This window comes from Haliaeetus leucocephalus, unplaced genomic scaffold (genome assembly GCF_000737465.1).
Source record: "Haliaeetus leucocephalus isolate CR32 unplaced genomic scaffold, Haliaeetus_leucocephalus-4.0 Scaffold751, whole genome shotgun sequence".
NCBI lineage: Eukaryota > Metazoa > Chordata > Aves > Accipitriformes > Accipitridae > Haliaeetus > Haliaeetus leucocephalus.
Genome location: NW_010973187.1, coordinates 4,991,812 through 5,018,976, shown reverse-complemented (window position 1 = coordinate 5,018,976; position 27,165 = coordinate 4,991,812). Strand labels below are relative to the sequence as shown.

Genomic DNA, 27,165 nt, shown 5'->3' with positions numbered 1-27,165 from the left:
GCCGAGCCAGGCGCGGCGGCGGTGGTGGGGGTCCCAGTCCCCACCTCCTTCCCCCGGCGGACGGGCTCTGCCCGGGGGGCTGGTTCGGGAGGGGAAGCCGGTACAGTGAGACACCCCACACACACCCCCCGGGAGCTGCGGTTAAGTTATTTAGAAGTACTTCCCCTTTGAAACTCCGTGGCCTTACGCGAGGCAGCCTGGGCCCGGGGGGGCTGCCGGAGCCGCCGTGGCGGCGGTGCCGGTGCCGGCGGCTGGGGTGCCGTGGGCCCGGCTGAGCCGCTCCTTCCTCCGCAGGCCTGCCGGGACGATGACTTTCCAGTGGACGGCAGTTGCCGCCTTTCTGTACGGTGAAATAGGAGTAATTCTCGTACTCTGCCTGCCGTTTATTTCTCCGCTGAGGTAGGACTCAAGTGTGCTGGACGACCCCAGCTCGGTCTTTTCACTGTTTTGGGTTTATTTTACACGTTTGTTTTTATAAACACGGAGCTATGCAGCATCTTAAACTAGTTGTGAACTAAGCTGAAGCAATGCTGCTCGGGACTTGAGTATCAGGAGTTTCAGCAATCATAAGCCTCTTTTAAGGAGCTTTATGTTTGTTTTCCACACACTGCTGATTCATCCAAGCAGCAGTCAACGTTCCCGGGATGAGCCCCGTTGCTTTGCTTTAGCAAGTCTTCTCTTGGGGTTTTTGGAGTAGCCGGTTTACAGGAGGGTGTCTGGCTTCCCGTGCTGTGAGCTCAGTAAGAAACAGGAGGATGGTGTAGTTTTTTCAGTTGTTTCTCAAGCTTGTGAGGAGCAGCTTTACAACGTTGTGGTGTACACTAGGCATTGTGGGTGCTGAACAGATAAAGAGATATCTGATAGTCAAAGGTAGCCACCTACAGCGTGTGTAAGGGCTGTAAGAAATTTGTGATCGTTTATTTAAAAAAAATGTGGACTTCAACTTGATGCAAAAGGCACTTCAGGACTTCTGAAATAAAGGCCTCTATAAACTTATATATCGATTAACAAAATAATAATACTTATGGAACACAACACGAACAATAAGAAAAATAATTCATTCTTGTAAAATAAATGCCCTTAGTAAGGGAAAGAAACAACGTGTATTAATTACTCTTATTGTATATGCGAAGGCCTAGCTTACAGCATTATCTTAAGATTGCTTCCTGTAAGTAGCTCTTCAAATTTAGTAATGTTATTTTTATTTCTTTATAAGAAATAAAGAAACCTAGCTTCTCTACAGGAGGCAAGAAAAAGACTTATGATTTCTTTCCAGAATATCAGTAATTCTTAAAAAAAAAAAAAAAAAAAAAACAAACACCTGGTTAGGACAAAACCTTAAAACTTTAAAAAAAAAAAACTGCCTTTGTCTCCTTGTTGTGTAAAAACTGTTACATGTTTGCCTTCTGCATCTTTAGATATATTTAGAATGAAGAATGCAGCTTTTACTGTAATATCTTAAGGAACAAAACCTAAACCAAAACCCTGCTGTGTGGAGAGTTATAATTTAACTACTTAAACCTGTGGGAGAGTCTTGAAAATGGTTGGATCCTCCACAGCCGTTATTAGTGATTAGTCATGTTTCCTCAACTTCAGAAGATGAAACAGTTCTAAAATCTAATTTAACCTCTGATTTTTACAAGCTGGCTTGTGAGGAGTTCAGCACTTCAACATAGATTGAATTCTCATATTTTCTATTGTTTTCTAATCCAAAGTGCAACTGTATGTAAGAAGGGAGAAGTATTATGGGAGTTGTAATCATCAGATTATTAATGGCTTATGTGAGGGTGAGGAAACTAGCTGCAAGAATTTCTGCAGGCTGATGACACATGCAGAGTACATTCGGAGTATTGAAATAGGTTTCACTTTAAACAGGGCTTGAATCCAGTCTTTGTGGCTGAAAAGCAAATTCATAACCTTCAGTGTTTTTCAAAATTTATTCAAACATCAAATACAGTGCTTTGAATTATATACGAAGGATAGATTTTTGTGGTTGGTTTGTAGCATTCTGCTATTCCTTTGAACAGTGGTTTCTGAAAGAGTGAAATAGCTTTATCCTTTATGTGACATGTGCAATTACTGTCTTAATAAAACTGTCATAGGAGTCTTGTGGGGTTAAAGAATAGATTTAACTGCTGCAACAGTACCGGAGGGCAGCAGTTCTGCCTTATGCATCTTGGTGGCCTGGGAGCTGGTTCTGTCAGAGGGGTAAAGCATCTGTGATTAAAGACAGATGTGAAACTGCTGTTCTTTAAAGTTTTGATTTACTTGGTTGTCAGTTTTCAAACAGATTGTTTGCCTCTTTTGTGCCTGCACGTTTTTTGGATAATTTGCTAACAAGTGTTTAAGTTCCTGGGGAATAAGTAAAGTGACAACATAAAAATGCAAGTACACAAAAAGACAGAACCGTACCGCAAAGTGTGGTCCATCTATAGTGGTGGCCAGTATTATAGTTTGGAAGAATTATATTTATGTGACTTCTGTCACCAAAAGGAAATGGAGTATTAATAAATGTGAATGTCAGTACTTGTTGAGGAAAACCAAGTGTGAAAATGTAACATAGGAAGACTTTGCAGTAAAGAGATCTTATTTTTAGCCTGAATATAACTTGGCAGTACAGTTGGTCTAAGATCATACCTTAGAGAATCACTTCTTAAATGGAGATCAGTATGAAACTTGGAGAATTGCATGTTTAAAAGAGTTAGCAAGTTGGCTTTGTTTGAGTTGTAGCTTGGTCTAATTAAAGTAAGCTTTTTGGTTGATACAGACTATGGCTGTCTCCTATAAAGAATTCAGATTATACTAAAAGATTTAAATGAGGGGTTTGCACATACAATGTTGAAACATTTTAATTCTTTCTGGTGCAGAACCAGAAGGAACCATTGGAGATGATGCTGCAGTCTAAATTAAGTTCATAGTAGGTTGGAAACTGCGTTGTTAAAGGACAAATTTTAACAGTCTCTGGAAAATGTAAATACTCTTAACAAAAGTTGGAAATTTTACCTGATATAATCAGATGGTGACTAGCATGCCTGTGTTACATCCCTAATGGCATAACTAGGTATTACTTCATTTGTGCAATAGCGCTGATTCTAACCTGTGCAAAGGACAAGTAGCTGCTCTGGTTTTGTCTCTTGCAGGTTTCAGTCCATTTGAGCATATCAGATGTTCTTTGTTTGTGCTGCAAGTGTGAATTCTTGCAGAGCCCTCCATGCAGTAATATTGAATAGGCAATTTGTTGTTTAAACAACCAAAAAAAAAAAAAAAGGTCTTCACCACCATTGGGCCACTGAAGTTGCTTCTGTAGCCAGCAAATTTATGCACTTGAAAGAGTTTTTAACCCTTGACAAAATAAAAACATGATACTTATCCTTTTGTTGTCATTTGCAAGTTAGAATGTAATAACAATCCTTGTACTTTACAATTATGCAGACTCATCAGTGTAAAACAGCCTTCTGAAGAAGGATGGTAGAGGTGATTTTAATTTGTGGAGGGTTTTTATTTTATTTGGCAACATGGGGTATAAGTGGATAGAAATAAAAATGATGGAATGGATTTTACAGTCTTTACCCCATCTTTGAGTTTATTGTAATCGGGACCAAACACAAAATAATGCTAGCCAAAGTAAAAGCTAAAATAAAACACATCTGGAGAGTACCTGCTATCATGTGAGAAGTTTTTGAGTTGAACCAACTGTCTTTGCCTGTATTGACAACAAACAAAAAAGAGACAAGCAAGTTAGATTGTTGAAAAAGTTACGAGTACCTAAATTATATTGCAATTAAAGCAGCTGTTTAGAGACCTTATATAAGTCTCATATCAATAACAAGGCTCTCTTCTGTGAGGTTATTATGCTCTTCTTTTAGTGTTTAATTATTTTTGAATAACACAATGCTATTTTACAGATGGCAGAAGATTTTTATGATTCCGCTATGGAGCAAAATGGCAGTTTTCTGGAACAAGATGTTCCTTACAATAATAGTTTTACTGATCGTCTTGTTTCTTGGTAAGTGTTAAGTAATTTCTTAACAAATGGGGAAAAAAACCTGGTATGTGGAGTTCATGGCAGTAGATTAATTGAAAGGATTCAAGCCTAATGTAAGTCAGCTAATTCGTTTAAAAGTTCTACAGTAGAATGGAAGAGGAGAGGGCTTGGCTTGGTCTAGGTTGCTCTTGGTTTCACTTTCTCACACAAGTAAATGAACTTGAAATGTTTGATACCAGAATTTGGCTGAGCTGCGCAACATGCAGTAGATGGCACTCTTTCTCTTGGTTGCTGTTGAAATAGAAGCCCAGAAGATTGTATCAAAGCCCTGGGCTATTTGAGTGCTTTTGCTCAGCACAGATACAAAACAGCTGTTGGCTACATTTGTTATAAGTAGATCCTAAGGCATATCAAGTAGGAGTAAAGCTTTAGTGAAACTGGAGCTTGAATGATGACCATATGCCTGACTGATTTAATTTAATGTCTTTCCTGGCTGCTTTGTGTGGTAAGCATCTCCCGTATTCAGTGATGGAAATAGTTCTCCTGTGTTTCAGTGGTAGAAGTAGTTCTCAGCCATGGATTGGAGAGAAGTGTTTCCAGCGCCTTACAATGAAAACGCTGTTTAATTCCAAGCTACTTTAAATACAAAGAAAAAAATGAGTGATTTTATTGTCTGCTGAGAGAAACATACAGATGCACTGCATATATAACAAAGTCAGACTAAACTGCAATACTGTAGTCCTAGTATTAAAAAAAGTACTGGAACTGCAAATAAATGTGTTTTTTATTTTAGATGATCTTTAGTATTACACTTAGAAGTGGATCCTTCAGTAAATGGCCTAAGATTGAGAACTGATGGATTTCATTTACTCCCTTGAACTTCTGTTGAAAACTTTGACCAAAGTTTGGTATTGAGTTGGCGATGGTCATTGATTTTGCAGAAAGATAGATTTGGGCTAAAGTAAAGCAGTGATGAGATGCTTGCCCCATAGCGTAAGATGATAGGTTACTGCAGGACTAGAATCTTCCTATAGCACAGGGATATGGACTTTGTTTGGTCTTAGTCTTCATTGCATTGTTTGGAGTTTCACTTAAAATTTTTTTTTTCCTTCTAAATAACTTATGAATATAAAAGAGACAGTCATAAATGATGTTTTTCACATGTGCTTTTCTTTGGAGGTGATTTTGCCTGCTTAGATAAATGCAGCAGTAACTTAATAACACATGCCCAAAATATTCTGCAAGAACTGATGATGTGTCATGAAATGTGTATTTTTGTTGAAGTGCAGAAGGAGATTTTAGGTGCTTTATCGGCCTTAAGTATGTATCATGACCTTAAGTTCACAGATTGTAATATGAACTCTTAACTGGATTAGGTTTTGGTTTTATGTGGATGTAAGTCCTATTTAATTATTTTGTCCTTTGAAAAACTGTTGGCAGTGTATTGGCCCTTCTGCAGAACTATCAGGAGTATATGACAGGTGAAAGGAAGTGGAAAGATGGATGAAAGGCAGATGAAAGAAAGCTGAGATGTAGCTTACCCCCTCTGTTCTGTTTATGTTCAACACTGTGTTACTACAGTCTTTCTGTTTTGATGGATGTTATAGAAATAATTTTTTCCCTCTCATTCAAGCATAAAGCAGACACTTCTGTCATTACTAAAATAAATGCTTATCTAACAAATTCCATATGAGGCATATACTTCAGAGGCACCTCTTCTTTCTCCCTTCTGTTCCTGTTTTCTCGCTGTTTGTCTACTGGCTAGATTCTAACTTAGTTGTCAGCAGTGACATTTTGACCCTGTCTGTAGGGTCTCTGGTAACATTTGTAGAGTGTGTTGCTTTGGCCTGATCCCTGGTGGCTGAGTGCAAGTGTTGGAAATGACTGTTCAGACATGTTTTGGGCAATGGTTTGCCATATGTCTGGAAGTATGTTATATTGCTTCAGTGATTTATCAAGACCTATCTTTAAAAAGTATCGATAAGTGATGTCACTACTTGTCCTATGCCTGTTTGCTGAGCAGAAAGTCCAAATACGTATTTCTAGTACTATGTCTGGTTTATCATACATGCATACCCACAGATTTGAATAAGAACAAACTGTTTTTGTTTACAGATGCTGTTAGGGAAGTCAGGAAGTACTCGGCCGTTCATGTGAACGAAAAGGCTGCAAATGTCAATACCAATGCCTTTGATCATATTCAGATGAAACTCTTCCGATCGCAAAGAAACCTCTATCTCTCAGGTTTTTCCTTATTTCTTTGGCTGTAAGTATAACATTTTTCTAATTTCTACATAGCATGTTTCTTACAGGAACTATGGCACAAAGTAATACAACTATAAAAAGTTTGGAAGGCCAATTTCAAGAGATTAAAGAATTAAGCATGAGCAGATTGGCTATGAGGCAAGTAAGATCAGGGAAAATAATATCTTACAAATGTTTGAAGATTGGAAGGATATGTGAGCAACACATGGAAAGAAACATTTTGAATGCTTGAGAAAACATGTATTTTGCAGGAGAAGTTTCTTCAGGGAATACTCATTTCCTTCCTTAAACTTATGCCCTATGTTTTGTTTGTTTTGAACACAGAAAACTGGAATTAAAAAAAAACTCAAAAACTGAAGTACTGTTAAAATAATCTTAATATGTTGCAAGCTGGTATTATTGCATCCTGCTGTGTTGTTCTTAAAAACCTGAGTCTGACTTGAACCGCTTTGTCTAAAGCTCAAAGTTAGAAACTGTAGGATAATGTTCTGGCTTCCAAGGAAAGTGTCAGATATTATTTCAGATGAAGCACTTTGTGGCAACTGGCCTACTATGATATTATGATCTGAAGTGCGGTATCCTTTTCAGGATGTTTAAATACAGCTAATAAAACCGGGTAACAGAAAGGACAGTTCTATACTGCTCAGCAGTAGCAGCCAAGACTACCTGTGAATCTTCACAGTAGCCACAACAACCTGCAGATCTTCTCAGTTGGGCAAGGAGCACATGAACTAATTGGACACAGATAATGTGAATGAATGGAAACAAACACGTTGGTCAGATGACTTCCTATTTGTACATTTTTATGGTGACGCTGGGCAAAGAATGCTGACCCTTTTCTGAATTCCTTCAGTGAGCTGCTTGACATTGCCTAGGTATGCAAGAGGAACACAGAACAAGGAAATGCCTGGAATCACAGAGACTTCTGACAAACTTCTTCCCATTGGAGTGACATATGGCCATTTTAGCTGATCATTGAGGAGCATTGTACATAAAGAAGTGTCAAGGAAAAATTTGTACAAAACTTGAGCAGGAAAACTTTGGAAAAAACAAAGGTGGATGTAGCCTTGCACAGTAGTGATAGGAGTGCATCATGTACTTTGTCTTCCTTCAGAAAGGTTAAGTAAATATGCACAAATATGTTTGTGATCTCTGCTCCAAGAGAGGAATAGCTGGATTGTGTCCTATACAAGAGTTGAAAGCTGGTCCCCCAGGATCCTACTCCCACTTGGCTTTCAAGGAAGAAAACTTGTCAGGTGGCCCTAATAGATTTTATTGTGGATAAAAGTTCTGATCTTGAAGAGGTTTGCTTAAGGCCTTTATTGGGCTACTGGCCTTTCACCAAGTTTTAGAAGAAATAAATACTCCTACAGTAGTAGCTAGATCAAAGGACTTTTCTTAGTAGAGCTGTTTTGTTTATCCATTAAACAGGCATAATGTCTGTCAGAGAAGGGGGAAAAAGTGTTCCTTGGGTTGCCTTATCCTATACTGCTACTGCCATTACCCAAGCAAGTTAAGACCACATGTAGGTGCGAATGGGTGCTTGGATGCCCCTAGTTCATTCTTTGGGTCAGTTTTGGTTCATTTTAGCACATCAGCCAATAGGAGAATTCCAGAAGAGTGGTAGATGGAGATGCCCAAAATGGAGGAGGCTGGAAGCTTGTCACTTCTGGCAGTACAACAAGAGCTCTTATCCATCTGTGGTTCAGCAATTACAGAACACTGAGTACAGGTGAGGAAAATTACCTCCTATCGGTGGAGGTCCTGGGGCCAGCTGAGCCTTCATCTACCAGCTGTCTGCACAAAAAAGAGGAGGGTCATAGTTAACAGAGACTGTCCCCTGGGTAGGACAGAGTCATTCATCTGCTAATCTGACTTGATGTCTTGGGAGATGTGGAGAGCCTGCCATGTTCTGCCATGCCAACCTCATGCTGAACCAGAGAGGGATGAGAAGAGCTGAAAACAAAAGGAAAGCTAAAGAAAACATGGGCTCATGGGGCAGGGGACCAAATGACAAAAGATATGGAAAAGAATGAGACATTCAGTGTCTCATTACCAACCTTACATTACATTGTTTCTTACAGGTAAGGTCTGCTGTTTGGCCTCCAAATTCTACAAGCCTCATAGTATTAATGAGAGTTGGTGGGGAATGTAACATTACCCACAGTAATGGAAGATGCGGCTGGGGAATACTTAAGCAGATTGGGCATATACAAGTCCATGGCATCCTAGGATAGGATGCATCCTGCGATGGGATGCATCCTTGCACGCAGATGGAGCTGGCCAATGTCATTGGAAAGCCATGCTCTGTCATATTTGAAAGATCATGGTGATCCGGGGAGGATCCTGGTGACTGCAGAAAGGCAAACATTGCACCTGCCTTCAAGGACAAAAAGCAGGATGTGGGGAACTTGAGACTAATCGGCCTCATCTCCATGGAAAGGTTATGGAGCAAATCTTACTCAAAGCCATTTCCAGGGACATGAAGGACAGAATGACTTGGAACAGCCAGCATGGATTTACTAAGGAGAGATCATGCCTGATCATCCCTGTTGCCTTCTGCAATGAGGTGTCTGGCTGTGTGGATAAAGGGCAGAGCAGTGGATGTTGTGTGCCTTTAGCAAGGCCTTTGATATAGTCTCTTGTGGTATCCTGATAACCTAACTGTGGAGGGATATGGGCTGGAGAAGTGGAGAAAAAAGATGGGTGGAAAATTCCCTGGGGCTTTGGGCTCTGTCCTGGTTTCAGCTGGGATGTAGTTAACTGTCTTCCTAGTAGCTGGTACAGTGCTATGTTTTGAGTTCAGTATGTGAAGAATGTTGATAACACTGATGTTTTCAGTTGTTGCTCAGTAGCGTTTAGACTAGAGTCAAGGATTTTTCAGCTTCTCATGCCCAGCCAGGGCACCTGACCCAAACTGGCCAACAGGGTATTCCATGTCACAGGACGTCCCATCTAGTTTAGGAACTGGGAAGTGGGGGGGGCAGGGTTTTGCCGCTCAGGGACTGGCTGGGTGTCGGTCGGCGGGTGGTGAGCAATTGCCCTGCGCATCATTTGTACATTCCAATCCTTTATTACTACTGTTGTCATTTTATTAGTGTTATCATTATCATTATTAGTTTCTTCTTTTCTGTTCTATTAAATCGTTCTTATCTCAACCCAGGAGTTTTACTTCTTTTCCTGATTTTCTCCCCCCTCCCACTGGATGGGGGGGAGTGAGTGAGCGGCTGCGTGGTGCTTAGTTGCTGGCTGGGGTTAAACCACGACAGGCTCAAAGGATGATAGTAATGCAGATTCCAGCTGGTGCCCCTCAGGGATCCTTACTGGGCTCAATACGGTTTAATGTCCTTATTAACAACATGGATGATAGGATTGAATGTGCTCTCAGCAAGTTGCAGACAGTACCAAATCAGAGTGGTTGATATCTTGGAGGGCAGGGCTGCTATTCAGAGGGAGCTAGACAGGTTGGAGAAATGTGCTGCCAGCAATGTCGTGAAGTTCAACAAAGGCAAACACAAAGTCCGACATCTTAAAGGATAACCAATGTACAGCATCCAGGCTGGGGACTGACTGGCTGGCTGGGTAGAAAAGCAGTGTTGCAGAAAAGGACCTGGGAATCCTGGTAGGCAGCCAATCATGTATTGAGCTGTAATAGTAAGGGTGTAGTCAGCAGGTCAAGAGAAGTGGTCATTCCCCTCTATCTGGCACATGTGGTACTGCAGCTGCAGGATTGTTTCCGGTTTTGACTCCCCAAAATACTGGAGTACGCAGCAGGGTACCGAGAAGGCTGGGGGCTGAAACACGTGACCTGTGAGGAGAAGATGAGTGAGCTTGGCTTCAGCCAGCAAAAGAGACATTGAAGGGGAGATCCTATTGCTTTGTACAGCTATCTAGTGGTAGGATGTAGAGAAGATGGAGCCAGCTGCTCTCAGTGGATCCACACAGGAATGACAGAGGCAACAGGCCAGGAACCTGGGAAATTCTGACTTGTGGTAAAAAGTACTTTTTCTGCTATCAGGAGTGGTCAAACACTGGAACAAGGACCCTGAAAGACGCTGGAATCTCCATCACTGGAGATGGTGGCAACTCAACTGGACAAGCCTCTGAGCAATCTGTTCAACCTGTCCCTGCTTTGGGCAGGAGCTTGGACAGAATGACCTCCAGAACCCCCTTTCAACCTACACGATTCTGTGATTCTGTTTTAGTAACAATGTTTTACTGACTCCTGACTGCTGCATCTATAAATTAATAAGCAATAGTAAAACATGCTAACCCTTGGAAAAGTCGTGACATGGAGACTTTAACTTTTTTATTAAAACAAAAAAAAGTAAGAAAATTACCTTTCAATGAAAAAGCAGGGGGGAGGGCTTACCATGAAAGCCAAAAGGTCTATTAATATGCTTTCAGTTATGAAAAAGCCAATTACTTGGATTTTCACATTTCTTTTGAAGAGCAGCTGCATAGTTATATTACAGGAATTAATTTAATTCAGTGTTGCTTTGGCCTTTCCTTGATTCAGCAACATACTGCTTTGAAAGACTCCAAGATGAAAAATGAAAGTAGTGATACAAAGAGGCAATCACTAGATCAAATCAAGGGAGGTATTTGCAAAGCTTAGATTTGAGGTGCCATATGAGTGCTGACATTCATTCGTGTTCTGATTTATACAGTATTGACAGAGTACTTTGAAGATTAATATGCTCACATTGCTAATTTTATTCTTGTAAGGCCTTTTATAAAGTTGGGGGGGGGGGGGGGGTTTGCACTGTACTTATTACCGTAACATGTTGCTTGTGTCTTGTATTCAGAGATCCATCCTATTTAAAACACTGGGTCATGTAAAAGTATTTCAGCCTTTAAGCAAGCAGGTCTCTGACCCCTTAATGGCTGTAGGTTTTTGGGAGGAGGGAGGTTCTGCATCAGGTAAAAATCAGATTTTTTGATGGATGAAAATCTTTTCAGTCTCTTATTGTAATATTATGTGTCGTCGATGAGCCTGGATGTTTCCCTTCAGGTGCTTAAACAGTCCTCTTGTGGTTTTGTTTTCACATCTAATGCGGAGAGAGAGAACAGGAGGTGGTTTGGGTTTTTGGTTTTTTTTTTAATTTGTGCTGTGAATTACTGTGCTGTTCACTGTGTTTCTTCACCAGTGTATTGAGGCGTACTGTTACCCTTCTTACTCAGTTGGCAAAAGGGATGGCATCGCATGCAGCTCTGGAAATGCAAGTCAACGATGCTACTGAAGCAGCCAAAAAATACATGGCCGAGAATGAAAGGCTGCAGGAGGTATCTTTGAACTTTTTTTGTTATTTTCTTATACAGCAAGTAGTTAGTACAAAATACACTGGGGATGGTTTGCTACTGAATGATGTTTGTTCATTTTTTTTCTTCTGGTGAAAAAAGGAAGAACAGTGTTCTTATAATATGTAATTCAGAATACTGAATACAAATTTCAGTAGCATTTTATTAGCAAAGAAAACTAAAGTAATCCAAATAAATGAAGTTCTTTCTTTCCTGTACAAATTTCATCAAAGTAGCAATATAGTCTTAAAATATTTCTCTGAATTTAATTGTAGCAAAGTAGAGGGGGACACTAATTTTATTTTTTTTTATCCTAAACAGTTGGCTGTTTAGGTCAGGGCTATAGCAGTCCAGTATGGAAAAGCCTACAGTGTATCTGTTCTTCTGCTGGCTGTTTCTTCTAAATAGGATTTGCTCCAGTCCTGAAATGTCTTTTCTAACTTGTAAAATTGGTCTTTCATATTTATTGTCATTTTGTATTCTTGCATCTATTTTTATGGTGGGTCAGCCAATTTCCTAATACCTTCCTTTCTCAGTAAGGCACTGCCATAGTATTAATGAAGATATTGCCAAAAATTTCTTACTTAAAAGAACCACCAATGGACCAAAGATATGTTATTTTTATGAGAAGAATGGAGAAAATTAAGCTATCATTTGTCTGTTCAATATAAGTAGGAAGTACACAGGAAGGGAAGTCAGATAAAGATAAATGTATGAAATCTTTTCTTGTAATTGGTTAGTTTGACTTCTGTTGGAAGAGATTGAACTATAAGCTAGAGTGCAGATATCCAGGGTATGAAGAATTTTACAGCATTCTTCAGTCTGGCACATTGTCAAAACAAAATTCACTGCAGGTGTGTACAGGTTTCCTTCCAGTTTGTCTGAAGCAGTGTCTATGGTTACCAGCACTAACTTTTTTGCAATAAATCTTCAGACAAAGAGAACAGACTCTGGACAAAAAGTACTAGAAGGGATGCAAAAAAATCCAGTTGTTTGAGAGGTGTTGTAAAACAAGGATCACTAGGGGGTGTGTTAGGTATTTCCCAAGTATGAAATTATTCCAAAATTTTGGGATTTGGTATTTTGTCAAAATTATCCGGACTCCCTCCCTCTGCCATGGAATTTGTCTCTTTACTGCATGCTGGTGCTTTTTTTTTTTTTTTTTCTTTTTCCCTGTCTGTCCTGTTGGGATTTGGCCAAAAGTCCTCTTTTTGTTCTGCTTTCACATTCTCTTAGCAACACATTCTCTTAGCCGCTTGTAAGCGATAGCCAGAAACTGCAAACTGTATTTCTGTCTGTTTCTATTTATGTGTTTGATTGCATGGTTTGCAAAAACAGTGGTAGCCACAGGTACAGACAGTATACTGTGGCTGGATCTCCATTGCGCTGGAGATGTAAGGTGTTTAGAGTTGGATTATTTTAACTTTTTCGAGATGCTATAACTTAGTTTCCTCTGTGGCTTGACCCCTGCATTTGTGTTCATTTACAAGTGTGCTTCATTCCAGCATCAGACAGAGGCAAGAGCAATTGCATATAAGGCACTGGCTGTATGTATAATTACTGTAAGTGCTAGGTCTGCACTGCCTCCTGTTCAGAGGTTCCCTGGAGCACAGGATTTGAGATAAAAGTTTACAGAAATAACTGTTTGTGTATTAATAGAAGGAGGTGAGCACAAAGTAAAGGAGGCAATCTGTGGCCAATTTCATGACAAATTGGCTATGGTTTTGTTACCCACAGTCAAATGCAGTCTCTGCTCTTTGGTTAAATAGCTTCTGGAAAACTTTGTTCAGCTCTTTTCTTTGGATTGTTTCCCAGTCTTTATAAACAGTTCTTTTCCTTCTTCCTAAAGTAATCTTTCCACTCTGCTCCCACCTGTGCCCAGTAAGCTCTAATATCAGGAGTTCACCTAACAGCTGTTCATCTCAGTTGTTCTACTTTTCCCATTAAGCATTCACCACTTCTTTTGCCATTTTCATAACAGAGATGATGCTTGGTTGGATAATAGAGGCTCTATGAGCAAAGAGTCTAATTATGGGGTATAATCCTTAACATGTGATACTTTAAATCATCAGTAGCAATTGCCTTAATGATAAAAGCATGCATAAGTATAGTAGTGCCTACATTTTCAGAGTACGGGGGTACAGGGAGTAAACTGCTCTTGTGTCTAGTACTTACAGGGCTCTTCCTGAATCCTTTCCTCATTTTTTCTTGAGTTTCAGTGGAAATCTTATCTGGGTATTGAGGTATTCTGAAGATTGAAGAAGTAGCTGCAAACCTACAAGGAGAGATTTGTGGTGTATTACATCATTTAAACCAGAATAAATTATTAGAACAAGTTGCGCATAAACATGGCAGTGTTCTGTCACTTGCAGTCCCAGTGTATGTCTTCTGGAAAAGCCATTTGTAACCTAAACAGGAGCTGTGGGCTTGATGCAGAGATACAAAGTACTTTTACACAGGAGGTAATGCCATACTACTACAGGTATGCCATTACTATCAACTTAAAACATTGAGCTTTTTTTTTTTTCCCAGAATGACTGAGTATCTGCCTGTGTCATGTTAGCGCTTGATAAAACCTGTCACTTTGCAAGATCAAGGCTGACATTCTCTGGTTGTTTGGCATTAATATAAGACTAACAAAACCAAAATTAATTGTAGCAACTGTTTTTAACAGGCCTTGAGTGAAAAAGGAAGCAGTAAAAAGAAAGAGTCAGCAGAAGCAACTGATGAAAAGTTGAAGAAAGAAGTTGAACATTTGAAAGCAGAGCTACAGATGACATCAGATGGTAAGTATTGGTTAGGACTTCTTTGCAATTAAGAAAAAGATGATTTCAACACTGGATGTCAAAAATTTATCCTAGGTATAGCATTAACTAACTTCATCAATTTACACAACACTTGGCTTGGGGTTTCTTCACATTTGACTAGGAACTGGAAAAACATGCCGTTGTCATTCCTATATTTTAGTAAATGTTTTCATTATGAAAATGTGTAATTTGAGCACCTTAATTATTAATTGTTAATAATTACAATTAACAAATTGAACTGATATATTTAAGTGGTGTTGACTCGTCTTCATCAATGACATGACCAGGATATGGAATCAATTGCAGGTTGCTTATAGGCATCAGATTTAGGCATGATCTTTCATGTCGTACATATCAGCCACTCTCCCTGTATAAAATGGGGAAGTATATGGTTGAGGGTTTTTCTGTAAAGTAGGGTTTCAGTCAGCAGAAAAGTGCTTGACTAGTATTCTAAATTTATATATCTCCTGCAGCAGAGGCATTAGTTTTTTTTTTTTAATTTTTTTTTTTTTTTTTTTTTTTGTCTACAAGGAAACATGCCTTGCAATCTGTAACATAATACTTTTGTTAGCAGCTTCCGTGTTTAAGGTTTAGGTTGTCAAAACTGCTTTCTTGGCAACCCAAATTGAGACAGAAGCAGATTTTACCTGTTTGGTTCTGTCTTACTGGGATCTGTCAAGGTGTGTGATGCTTATGAACACCTGCTCATCTGAAATTAGTGTTTTTAAGATAACACTGCCTGTGACCTTGTAAGCATTAATCAGATGTTCAGACTGTAACAAAATATAGATTTTTGTGGTACCAGATAACATGTTGTCATCAAAACACAGCCCTGCTTTTATATTGCATGGCACTGCAACAAAGCTGTAAGAATAACAACAAATATTTCATGAATCATTTTTCATTGTCCACTGGGAAGACGAACAAGAACTGTAGAACAGCTGTTTTCAGCTGGGATTGAAGCAACAAGAATCCTTAAATAGAGAGTCTCATTAGTTCACATTCTCAGGCAGGTTTGATTGTGGGCTTTCCCTCTCCTGCTGTTTTCTTAAAGAAAGGGGGGAAAACTGCCTTTGAAGTGACAGGATCAATGAAAAACTTAAATGCGTATGTTTTATTTAAACTAACTGGTGGTCTGTAACACTAGTATAATGTAAGCTTTTCAGTCAGGAATGCTAGAGAAAGCTAAGGAATAAATAGATTTACCACATGCTGCTTCAGCTGCATTCTCCCTGTGGGCTGTTGTCCATCCAAAAGATGTATAAATTAAGGCATGCTTGAGTCTGTTATTAGGGGGGGAAAGTGGAGGAGAGGGTCTCTTTAAGGAATGAATAGGAAAATACTTAAAATCCTTCCCCTGATGCCATCCCCCTCATTGCCAAAACAGAAAATCCCATGGTTATGTTAATTACCATCGTCAGCTAGATGGTGTTAAGGTATGTCTATCTTATAAAAAAAATAAGTTTTCTTATACGTTATTTTGATCAAACTGATAGCCAGAAAGCTTAAAGTACTTGTTAATAACCACATCAGTAGGCACAGCTTTCTATGGAGTGTTAGAGATTTAATGTGAATCAAATTTACTGTTTTCTTTTGAAACTTCTGCAACTGAGCAGGTGAATGTTGAGTTCCATGCTCGCTAAGTGCGAGCAATGCGTTACACAAAATCAAAGCTGAGATTGAAAAGCTTGTTTTACTTCTTCTTAACAATTTGTTTCATGCCACTGAGCTCACCTGACTAAAGTAACCTTTCCGTTGTGTCCACAAAGTCCAATCCATGAAATTGGGGGCTGGGGAAGAGTGTCAGGGGTGTCACCTAGTAATAAAACAAGGCAAAATTAGTGTAAAAAGGAAAACTTTATTGGTTTGGTTTTGGGGGATTTTCTGTTTGTTTGTTTTTTCAGCTATAGGCTCAGTAAGAGTCGGAAATGTGGATTTTGTTCTTGTTTGGTTGGGGTTTTGGGGGTTTTTTTGATGCTTGGAAGAAAAACAAGTATAATATTTTTCAGAGAGCAGTTTTGAATATCCATTGCTCTGGTCTGGTACATTTGTTAAGCAACTTATGCATGGTGATAGGGTTTATATTACCTTATAGTAGGCCACATGTTGAAAGGCGGGTTACCTCAATAGAGTGGCACCTAGGAGGAATCCTAAATGTAAGTCTGCTTCCTAAGAGTAGGTCTGCTTTACGTTTAAATAATGCAGTTTAGTATCAGATTAGTGCTATGACTTCAGGGGAGACCCAAATTTTCTGTAAAGTTTTGATGCAGTATTTATAACTTCTGGCAGAGAAAATCTTTGTCTCCTCTTTCTGAAATTCTGACTGAGATTATAGTGTAGACAGTGATTATTGCAGACTTTCATGAGACTCATCTCTAGTTCTTCAGCTTTCTACCTTTTACAGGAAACATAGTCTACCTTTTTTTTGTCCACTTAACCATAAGTGAAATCCGAAGTTAGGAAGACATTTTGCCACCTACTGTGCTCTAGGCAGGTGGGGAGGAAGAATGAAAATACAAGACAAAGAGGCTGAGTAGTGAAATTACTAAAATCTGAGGAAAAGTTGGAAATGAGGGACAAAGATCTCAGCCAAATTTGTTTTCTTTTCAGACTTGACTTTCCTATCCCCCTTGATGCCCTTTTTTGCTTTATTGTGGAAGTGAAGGAAAGGGGGCTAGTTCTTCACTACATTATTGCAGACCCACATACTGGGGGGGTTTATAGGCACCCAGCAGTGGGGCTAGCACTTTCAGAGCCTAAATCCATTTTTAGCATACCTGGACATGTAATAACATGACTGTTTAGAAACCTTCCAAGACGGTATTTTATTGATACACTTGTATATTATGAAAAATGTCTCACTGATACCTAGAAATAAATATATGTACTCATAGGAGCACCCAGTGCAGGTGTTGAAAATGTTTCTCCTGCTACACTTTTGACATATTTCTAACAAAATGTTGATTCAGATGATTAAAGGTGCTCAGTATGGCTGCTGGTCTCAAACCTACAGGAATTTTCTGGGTAAAGAAGAGGTGCTATGATATGGTTTCATTTTGATAGTTTTGAAAACAATCCAAAAAGCTACAATAAAACAAACTATCTGCAACTGGGTATGAGGTCAGAGTCTGAGAGAATTTCATAAAGCAGCTGTCCTTACAGTGGTCCTTGGGTTAGGGGCAGGAGCAGGACTTTTGGTCCATTAACTTCCTTTTCTCACTTACAGATCCCACACTGTGGAAATGCTGATGTGTGAAATGTCCATTTGTTACTATGGGACCCTTTGGGCAGGAGGGAGACTTCTGCAATGCTGTACTGTTTCACCTTCTGTCTCTGGTCATTTTTTTGGTGACGCTGTCCTAGTGTGTGGTAAAGGCTACAGCTTCATTTATACTACAGAAATTTATACAGAACAACTAGTATTGATCAAGTCTTGCAGCAGAACACACTGGTGGCAGACTCCTGCCCAACTCGTTGACCCCTCACTCTTCTAAACACACACCTAAACCTTCTGCCTGCATCTGATGTAGCATAATGGGCATTGCGGTCCCCAGCACCTGTGTGCAGTTACTGAGCTATGACCTTATGGCATCTTTGAGCCAAGTCTGTAGTGCCACACTGAGACAAAATCCAAAGACCATTTCTTTGTCTCTGGCATTAGGATTTCACTTTGTGAAATGTGTACTGACTCATCAAAGTCATTTAGATGCTTTTGAGCTTTAGTTCAACTTTTTCTGAAAATACTCTCTATTTATATATTGCCATAGGCATACAGTGGGGCAGGATGAAATTCTGATGAAAAGTCCATGCATCCATTAATGAGGTTTGTTTTGTGTACAGAATGCATCACGAGTGCTTTTTGTTTCATGGTTGCATGGTGTTGTAGGAGACAATAAGAGAGCAACAATTCATGTGGAGGGCTAGTTTTGAAATAGATTTTAATTGTTAACTATTCTAGAAAGTATGCATGTACAGATGTACAATTTTCACTTAAATGCTAAGATTATTAGGTGTTAGAAAGATATAAACAATACAGACATTAGGAATACAGTTCATAGAACTGTTGCTGCCAGTGAGAGTTCAGCTTGGCCTTTGTGTTGCCAGGCAGGCTAGTGCCATGTAGGAAAACTATATTTATGAGCTCAACTGATGCACTCCAGTTTTTAAAAACAAACCCCTCCCTCCCCCCCCCCCAAAAAAAACCCTATCAGCTTTCTTTTGTAAGCTGGGAATAGGAAATACAAGTTAAAAGAATTGGCCACCATCTCATGTTATTTAGCCAATGTCAGAGGGAGGTTTAGAAACAAAGTCCATTTCACTTAACCTTACTTTTTAACTGTGAGATCATAACCTTGGTTGAGAGCCATTGCACAATGTCACATGCAGCAAGAGTTGATATTCATATTTGTTGATTCGAAGGGATGGCACTGCATACAGCAAGGATGGTTTTGTTAAACAAGGTCATTTATGCTGTAACATCCCTTTTGTAACAAAATTTCATTTGATGTTGTGAAAGGTACTTCAAGCAAATTTGTATGTAATTTTTTGGCCGTGCCTTCTCTTTTTAAACTTTATCTGACCATCACATCTTAAGAAGAGAATTCAGAATTAGTATGGAATTACTTGACTGGAGTTGTGTTCCCAGCTTTACAGCGTATTTGTTGGCAAATCTCTTGTCCCGTCAGTGCCTAGATTCTTAAATGTGAATAGCTCTTTCTCAACTTGAAGACTCCTAAAAGAGAGCGGTCTTTCTTAGTCTTAAACTAGTCCAAATCACTTGGGTTTTAGACTTGTATTGTGAGCAATGCTAATTTAAGTTCCAGATCGTTTCCTTAGTAGCAAGCACTGTAAGTCAAGTGATTTAGTCAGACCAGGACTAGTAGTTGTGCAGGGAAATGCCCAAAGAATCATTGGTTGCTTTTGTTGCTGTTTGGTTTTGTTTTACTGTTTGGTTCTCCATCCTTGTTGAAATGAGAAGGTAATAGAAATGCTATAGCTGCTGGGCTGTGGTAACGTCTTCAGAGCAATTTTATTCCTCATCATGCTTCAACTTGAAAGGAATCTGAAGTAAACTATCTATCCTGGAAAAGGATACAGAGAGTGTGGTAAGGGAAGGACAAGTTCTCTACTTCTCCCAGATTGTACACGTTACATTAGTTTATGGACCTGCAGTCACACATTCAGTGTAAAGGGATGAAGTTTTCCATAAATGTCTTCTGTTGATATACTGCCAAAGAATATTTTGGTTGATTTTTCTTTGAAGGGAAGGGGAAGGAATGGAGAAGGATAGCCCACCTCTCACAGTACTGAGGCTGGGTTCCAGTTTTGGGACTTAGTGACTATTCCTCTCATTAGCTGCATTAATGTAGAAGTAGCATTCTCACCTCCTTACCTGCTCATGCATTTACTTGGTAGGAACAATTAGCTGTTGGGTTTTGCTTGCTGCCAGTCCAGCTGTTCTGTCTCCTGTGAGGCAAAGTAACAGGCCAGATGGAAGCCAGAAGTAATAACTGACTGTATTATGCACACAAAGGATCTTCTGTTTTGTGCTGGATCAGTGTTCATATGATATGATCCATATGACAAACAATATACCTGTATGATCGACTTGGCTGCACTGCAGTGCTCATGCAATGGCAAAATAGTTCAGTAGTGATGTAAAATAGTTCAGCAGTGATGTATGGATGGTCTCTCTTGCTTGACAAGAAGACATCCAGAAAAGTTGGTACGCTGGGGAATTCACATCATCAGAGATGTGACACTCCTTTTTATTGTGTGGCCCCAACAGGAATGAGTCTGAGTTTGTTGGTTTGTTGTTTTTTGTTGTTTTGGGGTTTTTTTTTGTCCATAGCCAACACAGGTGGAAAGGACAATCTTGTTCTTTGCTTTTTCTTCTTCCAGGGTTAGGTGAGGTATTCCTGTCATACATCTGTTTTGGTCAAAACATTGAAACAATGCTGTTGCTTGTTTGCTCTCTTGGTTTGCAGATACTTTTAGATATTTTATTCATGTTTTAAAGATACCATAGTTTTTAGTTGCAGCTAAACTACTGTGCTGCTGCTTGTAAACAGATAAATAGTATTAGATTAATAACATTGAGTTATGACTTCTCCAGAAATGAAGTATTGCTTATTTTTACTATAGCTTACTATGTACAAGAACGTTTAAACAAAGGCAAAATTTAGCTTTCTAATTAAAAGATTAGAGGCAAAATGGCATATGCGTATGTTTTTTGTCTACAACTTAAAATTCAGAAGCTTATCAAATTGTCACAAGTTTACTTCAGAGTGATAGCCAAATTTTAGTGTTGAATATTTTAAACAGTAGCAAGATCAGAGAGAGAGAGTAAATGCAATGGGGTTTGACTTGTCAGATGCGTGGAAATCATGGTTATTCCAAATACCAAACCTTTAGAAAATGTTTTTTGTATTGATGCTGTCAAGAATGCATTAAATGATGAAGGATATCTGTGTCAGAGTATGGAAATGAGAGGATGTAAAGAGATGGGATGAATTTTTGACCATGATGGAATCAATAGACATAAGCGTAATTAACTTCAGTAGACCAGAATTTCAGACTAGGTAAAAATCCTATTACTGGAAAACCACTTGCAGACTACTTTAAAATGAGAATGATTTTGAATCTATACATTCAAATTAATTGAAAATAGCAGAAATGCTGGTGGAGGGAGTTTTCCTTTTTGCATGTAGGAGAGTGGTCAAATCTTGTGTTCTGATGTTTCAGGAACTAGCACCCAAAGAGAAACATGGTTCAGACCGGAGTGATTGTAGCTAGGTGCTTAACAAAAAACACATCTAGCTCCTCATCCTTTGAGAGCAGGCTCTTACAGAGGTGGTGCAATTCCTGAGTGTCTTGGAGGTCTCTGGGAAAGAACAGTCTCTCTCAGGGAGCTCATGATTGAGGGATAGATCCACATTTTTGGAACACAGAAAACTGCAAATGTTTCTTTTTTTGTTTGTACCATTGAGATTTGTTTTTTAAATACGGCTGTGTGAGGCAGCCTTATAGGTCATTAACAATGTTTCTCTGTTTTAGCATGAATAGATCAAGTTTAGGGTATGCCTGTGCTGCTACAGCAGAGAAATATAAAGATGCCTGAGATACCTATAGCAGAGAAATATAAAAATGTCTAAATGACCTTATTTGAATGTTTACATGACAGCTTAGGAGTAATGGCTTCATGAAACTTTATGCTGATGTACCCTGCATTGTAAATTAGCCCCTATGGAGTCCTGGGCAGTTTTGTACTGCAGCAGAGACATGCTCTCAGTTTATTGCTGTTGAGATTGTGAGTAGAGTAATAATTACTTTCTATCGCATTAAAAAACTGTTCACAGTTGTCTACCCTACCACCACCATTTCTGTCTTCTCATCCATGAAGTGATGCTTCTAATGAATTCACTCATGCATGGTAAAATATATAGCAGGGTGAAAAAGAGGGGTCTATGCTACAATAATAATGTATTATCTCTCTCTTTTTCCCCCACATATTATAGATGGCCTCAGTTGCTTTGCTAAAGTCTTGCTCAATGTTTGAGTTTCCTCTTTGTTTTAAGAGGGCTAACAGTTTTGGTTTGGGGGTTGTAGAGTTTTGTTTTTCTAGAACTGTCTCTGCAAATTGGCAGAACACTGTAGTCATCACTAACTTGTCACCTCTGTCAACAGTTTATTGGTCTTGCTCTTACCTTTCTTACAACCCCTTCCTGTTCCTTGCGCTGCTCTTCCTGAACACAAGCCATTCTCTTTCCCCTTCCTGTCCTGCACATCTCTTGCTGTGTCCATCTGTGATGCTCTGTTTCAAATTTAAGCTTTTTTTAGAGGAAGGACTGTCTAGTGCAGTGGAGCCTTAACACATAACTAGGGCTCTGAGGAACTGCAGGAATATAAGTAATAATTAAAACAAGAATTCTGATATTTTACAGCTCTCCACAAGGCAAATAATGAAGTGACTGCAGTTAAAAAGCAGTCTGAAGGCCTTAAAAGAGAATATGATCATCTGATGAAAGAATATGAACGGCTTCAGGTAGGTAGTTCTGGATGGCTATATGAGCATGATGTTCTGAAATTGTACCAGCAAAATTCTGCTTGTTGGTTATTTATTATGCAAGAGAATTTACCAAAATCTTTAGCATAAAGTTACAATGGGCAACCCTCCTTAAACTTTATCAAAATGGTAGAATTTTGTTTTTCAAGGACTGGACGGCTAAGCTATGAGCATTTTCTTTTTTGCACTTCAGGTGACAAAGCTCAGGTCATTGTTAGACTCAATTTTGCTGTCACTTGGGAAATAAGATTCAGGTAGTTTTGCACGTGATGATCAAACTGAAATCATGTAAGAAAATGATAGGAGTAGTGTGTGTGTGTGGTATATATAAGAGTAATTTTATTTTGTTTGCTCTTTAAACATGTTTTTGCAATACTGGATTATAAATGTTGCAATACTGTTGATATGCAAGAACAAAACCAAAACAAAAACCCCAAGCCTAGGCTAAAAACAGGCTACTATAAAAATTCAAACTGAAGTACAAAATAATAAAAAACCTACATAGCAAGCAAAAGCTGAATTAGCAGTTTGATTCAGTTTGCATATGTGCATGGCTATAATACCCATAATATATGCAGTAATTATTTCTTGTAGAACTGAGAGCCCTGCCTGGTTCTTTAAGTTGTCTGACAGGTGTTTGTATGTTCCGTACATAACATCTGTCTCAGAGTTCAACCAAAATTGAATAAAAATGAAAGTTAACCTGTTTACAAAGAATGGGCTTGGAAGAAAATACGATTGATGTTAAAATTATGGTGACCTGCTTTTCAAGAGGAGCTATTTGTTGGTCCTGTATTAATAAAATTAAAAACCAAAAAGGCAAATTTGAGCTGGTTATAATCTTTCCTGTACTCTGTAAAGCTGCTTACTGATTCCCAGCCTCACCCTATACTCTTAGAGAGATTGCTCAACTGATCTCTGTATTTGAATTAAGACCACCATGCATGTCCTATCTTTGTTGTGCTTCCCTGTGTAATGAGCCGTAGTAGTCCTGCTGCATTTCTAACAGCCTTGTGGTCTAGAACACACATCCTTGCAGTTTTCTGTGTTTGCCTCTGAATGGAAAGAACAGAAGGTACTGAGCACATAGTAGATGCAGCTCCTAGGGATAAATAAGCTGATAACAGAAAATGTTTTCTGCTGAGTTTGCTGCACAGTTCAGCTGTAACGTGAACAGGGAGCAGAAGGCGGCTGCATGGCTGTTACTGTACTAGGGTCAGAAGTGCACGTGTCGTGGGGTAGTATTGATGGGACTACAGCTTTGAAGGGTGTATAGTGAACAAATCAGGTATGACTGCAAGGGGGCAAAACATGGCATCTGGAGTCAATAGTTTCTGATCTTGCCAAGCACAAAAAAAATATTTTTAATCTGTCTTTTTTCAGGGCAGTTTAAATGAAGCAGAAGACAAGAAAGACCAGTAGGTGCATCTAAGGCGGATGACATCGGTACAGCTGCTTCAATGAGAAAAGCCTTGTGATGTTTAGGCTCCTGATGCATATCTGAAACAAAACTTCAGTTTTCTGAAAAGCACGTGCACTGTAGGTCACTATTGAGATTCCTTTAACATACCTTGGTTGCCAAAATATTCTGTGTTGCAAATAAAATGTTAAGTGACTTACCTGATTTGCCATGGAGTTTGTCACTGCTCTTGTGAGGAGAAACTCGAAAATCTTTCAATTCCATCTGGAGCAACTTGACTGTTCTCCAAGCTATTGCCTTCCAGAATGGTAACAGATCATGCACTATTTGTTTGTAGCATTTGAGTGAGGTTGTGTATCATGCTATGTCATAAAAACACAATTACCTAAACCTCCTTTGCAACACCTGTTTGGAGTCTTCAAAAACTCAGTTACCAGTTTGTTAAGAAGGCTGAAAGGTTTTCATCAGCCATTCCACTTCAGTGGAAAATTGAATGACAATCAATCTAAGGAACATAAAGAAAGAAGGAAAACTGCATTTCTAAATCCATCTCACTAGCTTGTGACTTTCACTTAGCCACATGGATGAATGTATTTTAACAATATTTTGCATGCCTCTGGTTTATTTTTCTTTAATATATGGGGTTATTTCAGTTTTCATAACCAAAGCTTTGGGTTGGTTGGTTCTAACATCCTGTATTTTTACACTGTTTACATTTGTTTACTGTGTATGTGCCCCTAACTTCTTTTGCCTTGCTAAGTAAAAATTCTTTTTAAATGTAGATAGTTGGGTTTGTTTTGTTTTGTTTTCATGGATACGATACCTCGAATAAATGTGCACTGTTTTGCATAAGCCCTTTTTGGCATTCAGAAAGTTGTTTTGAGTTTCTTTTTTGTTAGTTGGTTCCAGTTTATATTTGAAAGTTGGATATGTTTGCTATATTAAAGGATTGTTTAAGTTCATGAGTTTCTGGGTTTATTCATCTAAATTTCTGCCAATATACTATCTCATCAGAGTTAATAGGTACATACACAAAGAACAAAATATACTTCTAACCTGGTGATATTTAACTTTTCCTGGAAATACAGCCTCTTTCATAGGAGTAGTTTTGATTGCTCTGGAAATAGGATTTGTTTAGCTTAGAATTTAAACATAGCATATTAAGTACTATAAAGCATATTAACGTAGCATATTAAATAAGAATGCATGTTTTTTTAAAATACTTCATCCTCACTGAAGTAGTACAGAATGTGTTCTCAGAGATTCTATGACACTGGAGATTTGTTTACTCATACCAAAACTTTCAAGAAAAGCTACAGATTAATACCCACATACACACAGGTTTTATGATGTAGTTGAATGCTTTTTTTCTTCCTCCATGCCCTCCTTCTGAAATATCTAAAATTATGGCAGAATATTATCTACAGTCTGTTGTGGAAGGTGGCAAAGCTCAGCTATATGAGCATGCAGACCACACCTGAATGAGATGTAAACAGCACATGGCAATAATGGGTTAAGATTGTGAGCGTAGGAATGTATATAAATTATAGAGGCTGTTAATACGTTTTGGAGGGCTTCAAGGACTTTGCTTAGCTGCTTAAAAGTAGTCGTTCATGATAAGGCAGAACTTGCAGCTTGCTTAATGCTTTTGCTTAAGGTTGACCTATTCTCAGATGGGAGGAATAAGAAGATTTGGAAAGCCTCAGACCCATTTTGAGCTAGGAAAAGGAGCCATAGTAACAACTAGCCTAAAAAACAGGAAAGAGAAAGAACCTGCCTGGAGATGAGAAAAAGGACCTAGTGAGAGAGAAGATGACCCCAGACCCAAATATTACTGCTGGACCAGACTATTGTGTGAGTGGCAGGAACTTAGATTGTAAGGGTATAATTGCCCAGGGAGTTTAGTGTTGGGGGTCCCTCTCTGGAGGCACTCAGCTTAAGCTGGCTGAATTTGTGCACCATAGATAGAATAAATCACACTTTTTATTTTGAAGGCCTTGATGAGAGATTGTGCTTCAGGGAACCTAGGGTTGAGCCTGAGGAAAGAAGAAGCACCTGAGGGTGACTCTGTGTGTGTGTGTATGTGAGGAGTCGAAAGGGGCACCCCTTGGCTCACTGGAGTAGCCCGCTGCGAAGGGACTCTGGTCCTAGCAGGTAAAGTCTCGGGTGGTGTATGAATGCTTGGGCAGCGGCTTCTCCCTTAACAAGTCTGATCTAAAGACTATCGTTGGAAGCCTTAGACATATAATGGCAAGTGCTGTTTTTAATAACAGAACTTAACTCACCTGTTTTTTCTTATTTTTAGACCCAGAACAAAATATTATTTACTTATTATTTACTCTTTGTATCTATTCATTAAATTTCAAGCATTTCTTCCTATAGTGCAAGTAAATAATTAGGTAGATAATTAGCAACTTACAATGAAAGATGTCATGCACTGGACTCTTCATCCCTAAAAATTTATCTTAGAAAAAATAACATGGAACAAAAAATAGGTTGCTGTGAATACACTTATAATATTAGTACTACTCCCTGAGATGGGAGTCCAAATGCTTGACAGTAACTTTTGCTGTAGAGCATGACTGAAGTGTGAAGGAGTGCGTAGTGCTATGTACAGCTTCCTCAGAAGCTGAAATGTTGCCTGGTATTTTCAAATGTGCAACATGCATTCAACACGTGGTACTCGCACACTGCCCTCCATAATTATATCAGTCAGTCACTTCAGCCTAGCAGATTCCTGCTGGCTACTTGGAGGATGGGGATCCACTTTTTGAGAGATTGAGGAGACAACAGCTTAAAACAAAACCCCTGCATGTCAGGCCACAGAGAATGTTTCCTTAATTAAAAATCAGAATGCTTAAAACCCACAGACTTTCTACTTTGCCTCCAGTCATTTCTTCTATCATATGTCCATTATTTGTATCACTTACCAGATTTCCCTATCACAAAGTAGAATATGACCGTCATCATTTTTCTACTTCTCTGTTGTGGATGGTCACACACGTTGTATTATCACATGCTCAGCTCTTTGGAGTCCCAGATTTGTTCATGTAAAAATAATCTTTCATTACTTGGATTGAAAATATTTTGTAGTATCTGCTTTGTAGAACTGTATTCTTGCAAAGAACATGTTTCTTTTGTAAAATAAGTCTAAATAGTATATCTAGAAATTCCAGTAGATGGCAAGTCTTTCAGAATATTTTGCATTTGCATTGTTTCACAATACTTTATACATGTTCAGAGCCTGCAGGAGTCTGGGTTGATCAACTTTAGGTACAGTTTTCTTGTTGGTAGTTTTAAGTTATGGTTGATACACAGGAAA

At 38.9% G+C, this 27,165-nt stretch overlaps 1 protein-coding gene across 2 annotated transcripts; it reads left to right on the top strand.

The window, feature by feature from the left end:
• Positions 1-211: 211 nt before the first annotated feature.
• Positions 212-24,722, top strand: BCAP29 (B-cell receptor-associated protein 29). 2 transcript variants are annotated; one of them, XM_010580870.1, is made up of 7 exons: positions 212-399; positions 3,906-4,006; positions 6,101-6,251; positions 11,401-11,536; positions 14,226-14,337; positions 22,302-22,402; positions 23,807-24,722. In XM_010580870.1, the coding sequence occupies exons 1-7, from the start codon at positions 308-310 to the stop codon at positions 23,843-23,845; spliced, it is 732 nt and encodes a 243-aa protein (XP_010579172.1). In that variant the 5' UTR covers positions 212-307; the 3' UTR covers positions 23,846-24,722. The 2 variants fall into 2 exon arrangements, with proteins under 2 accessions (XP_010579172.1, XP_010579173.1); XM_010580871.1 differs by lacking the exons at positions 22,302-22,402; positions 23,807-24,722 and adding an exon at positions 17,585-17,656.
• Positions 24,723-27,165: the final 2,443 nt, after the last annotated feature.

Coding starts and splice junctions, on each gene's coding strand:
- BCAP29 (XM_010580870.1), top strand. CDS start 308: ATGACTTTCCAGTGGACGGCAGTTGCCGCCTTTCTGTACGGTGAAATA. Junction 4,007..6,100: donor ACTGATCGTCTTGTTTCTTG/GTAAGTGTTAAG, acceptor TTTTGTTTACAG/ATGCTGTTAGGGAAGTCAGG. Junction 11,537..14,225: donor AGAATGAAAGGCTGCAGGAG/GTATCTTTGAAC, acceptor TGTTTTTAACAG/GCCTTGAGTGAAAAAGGAAG.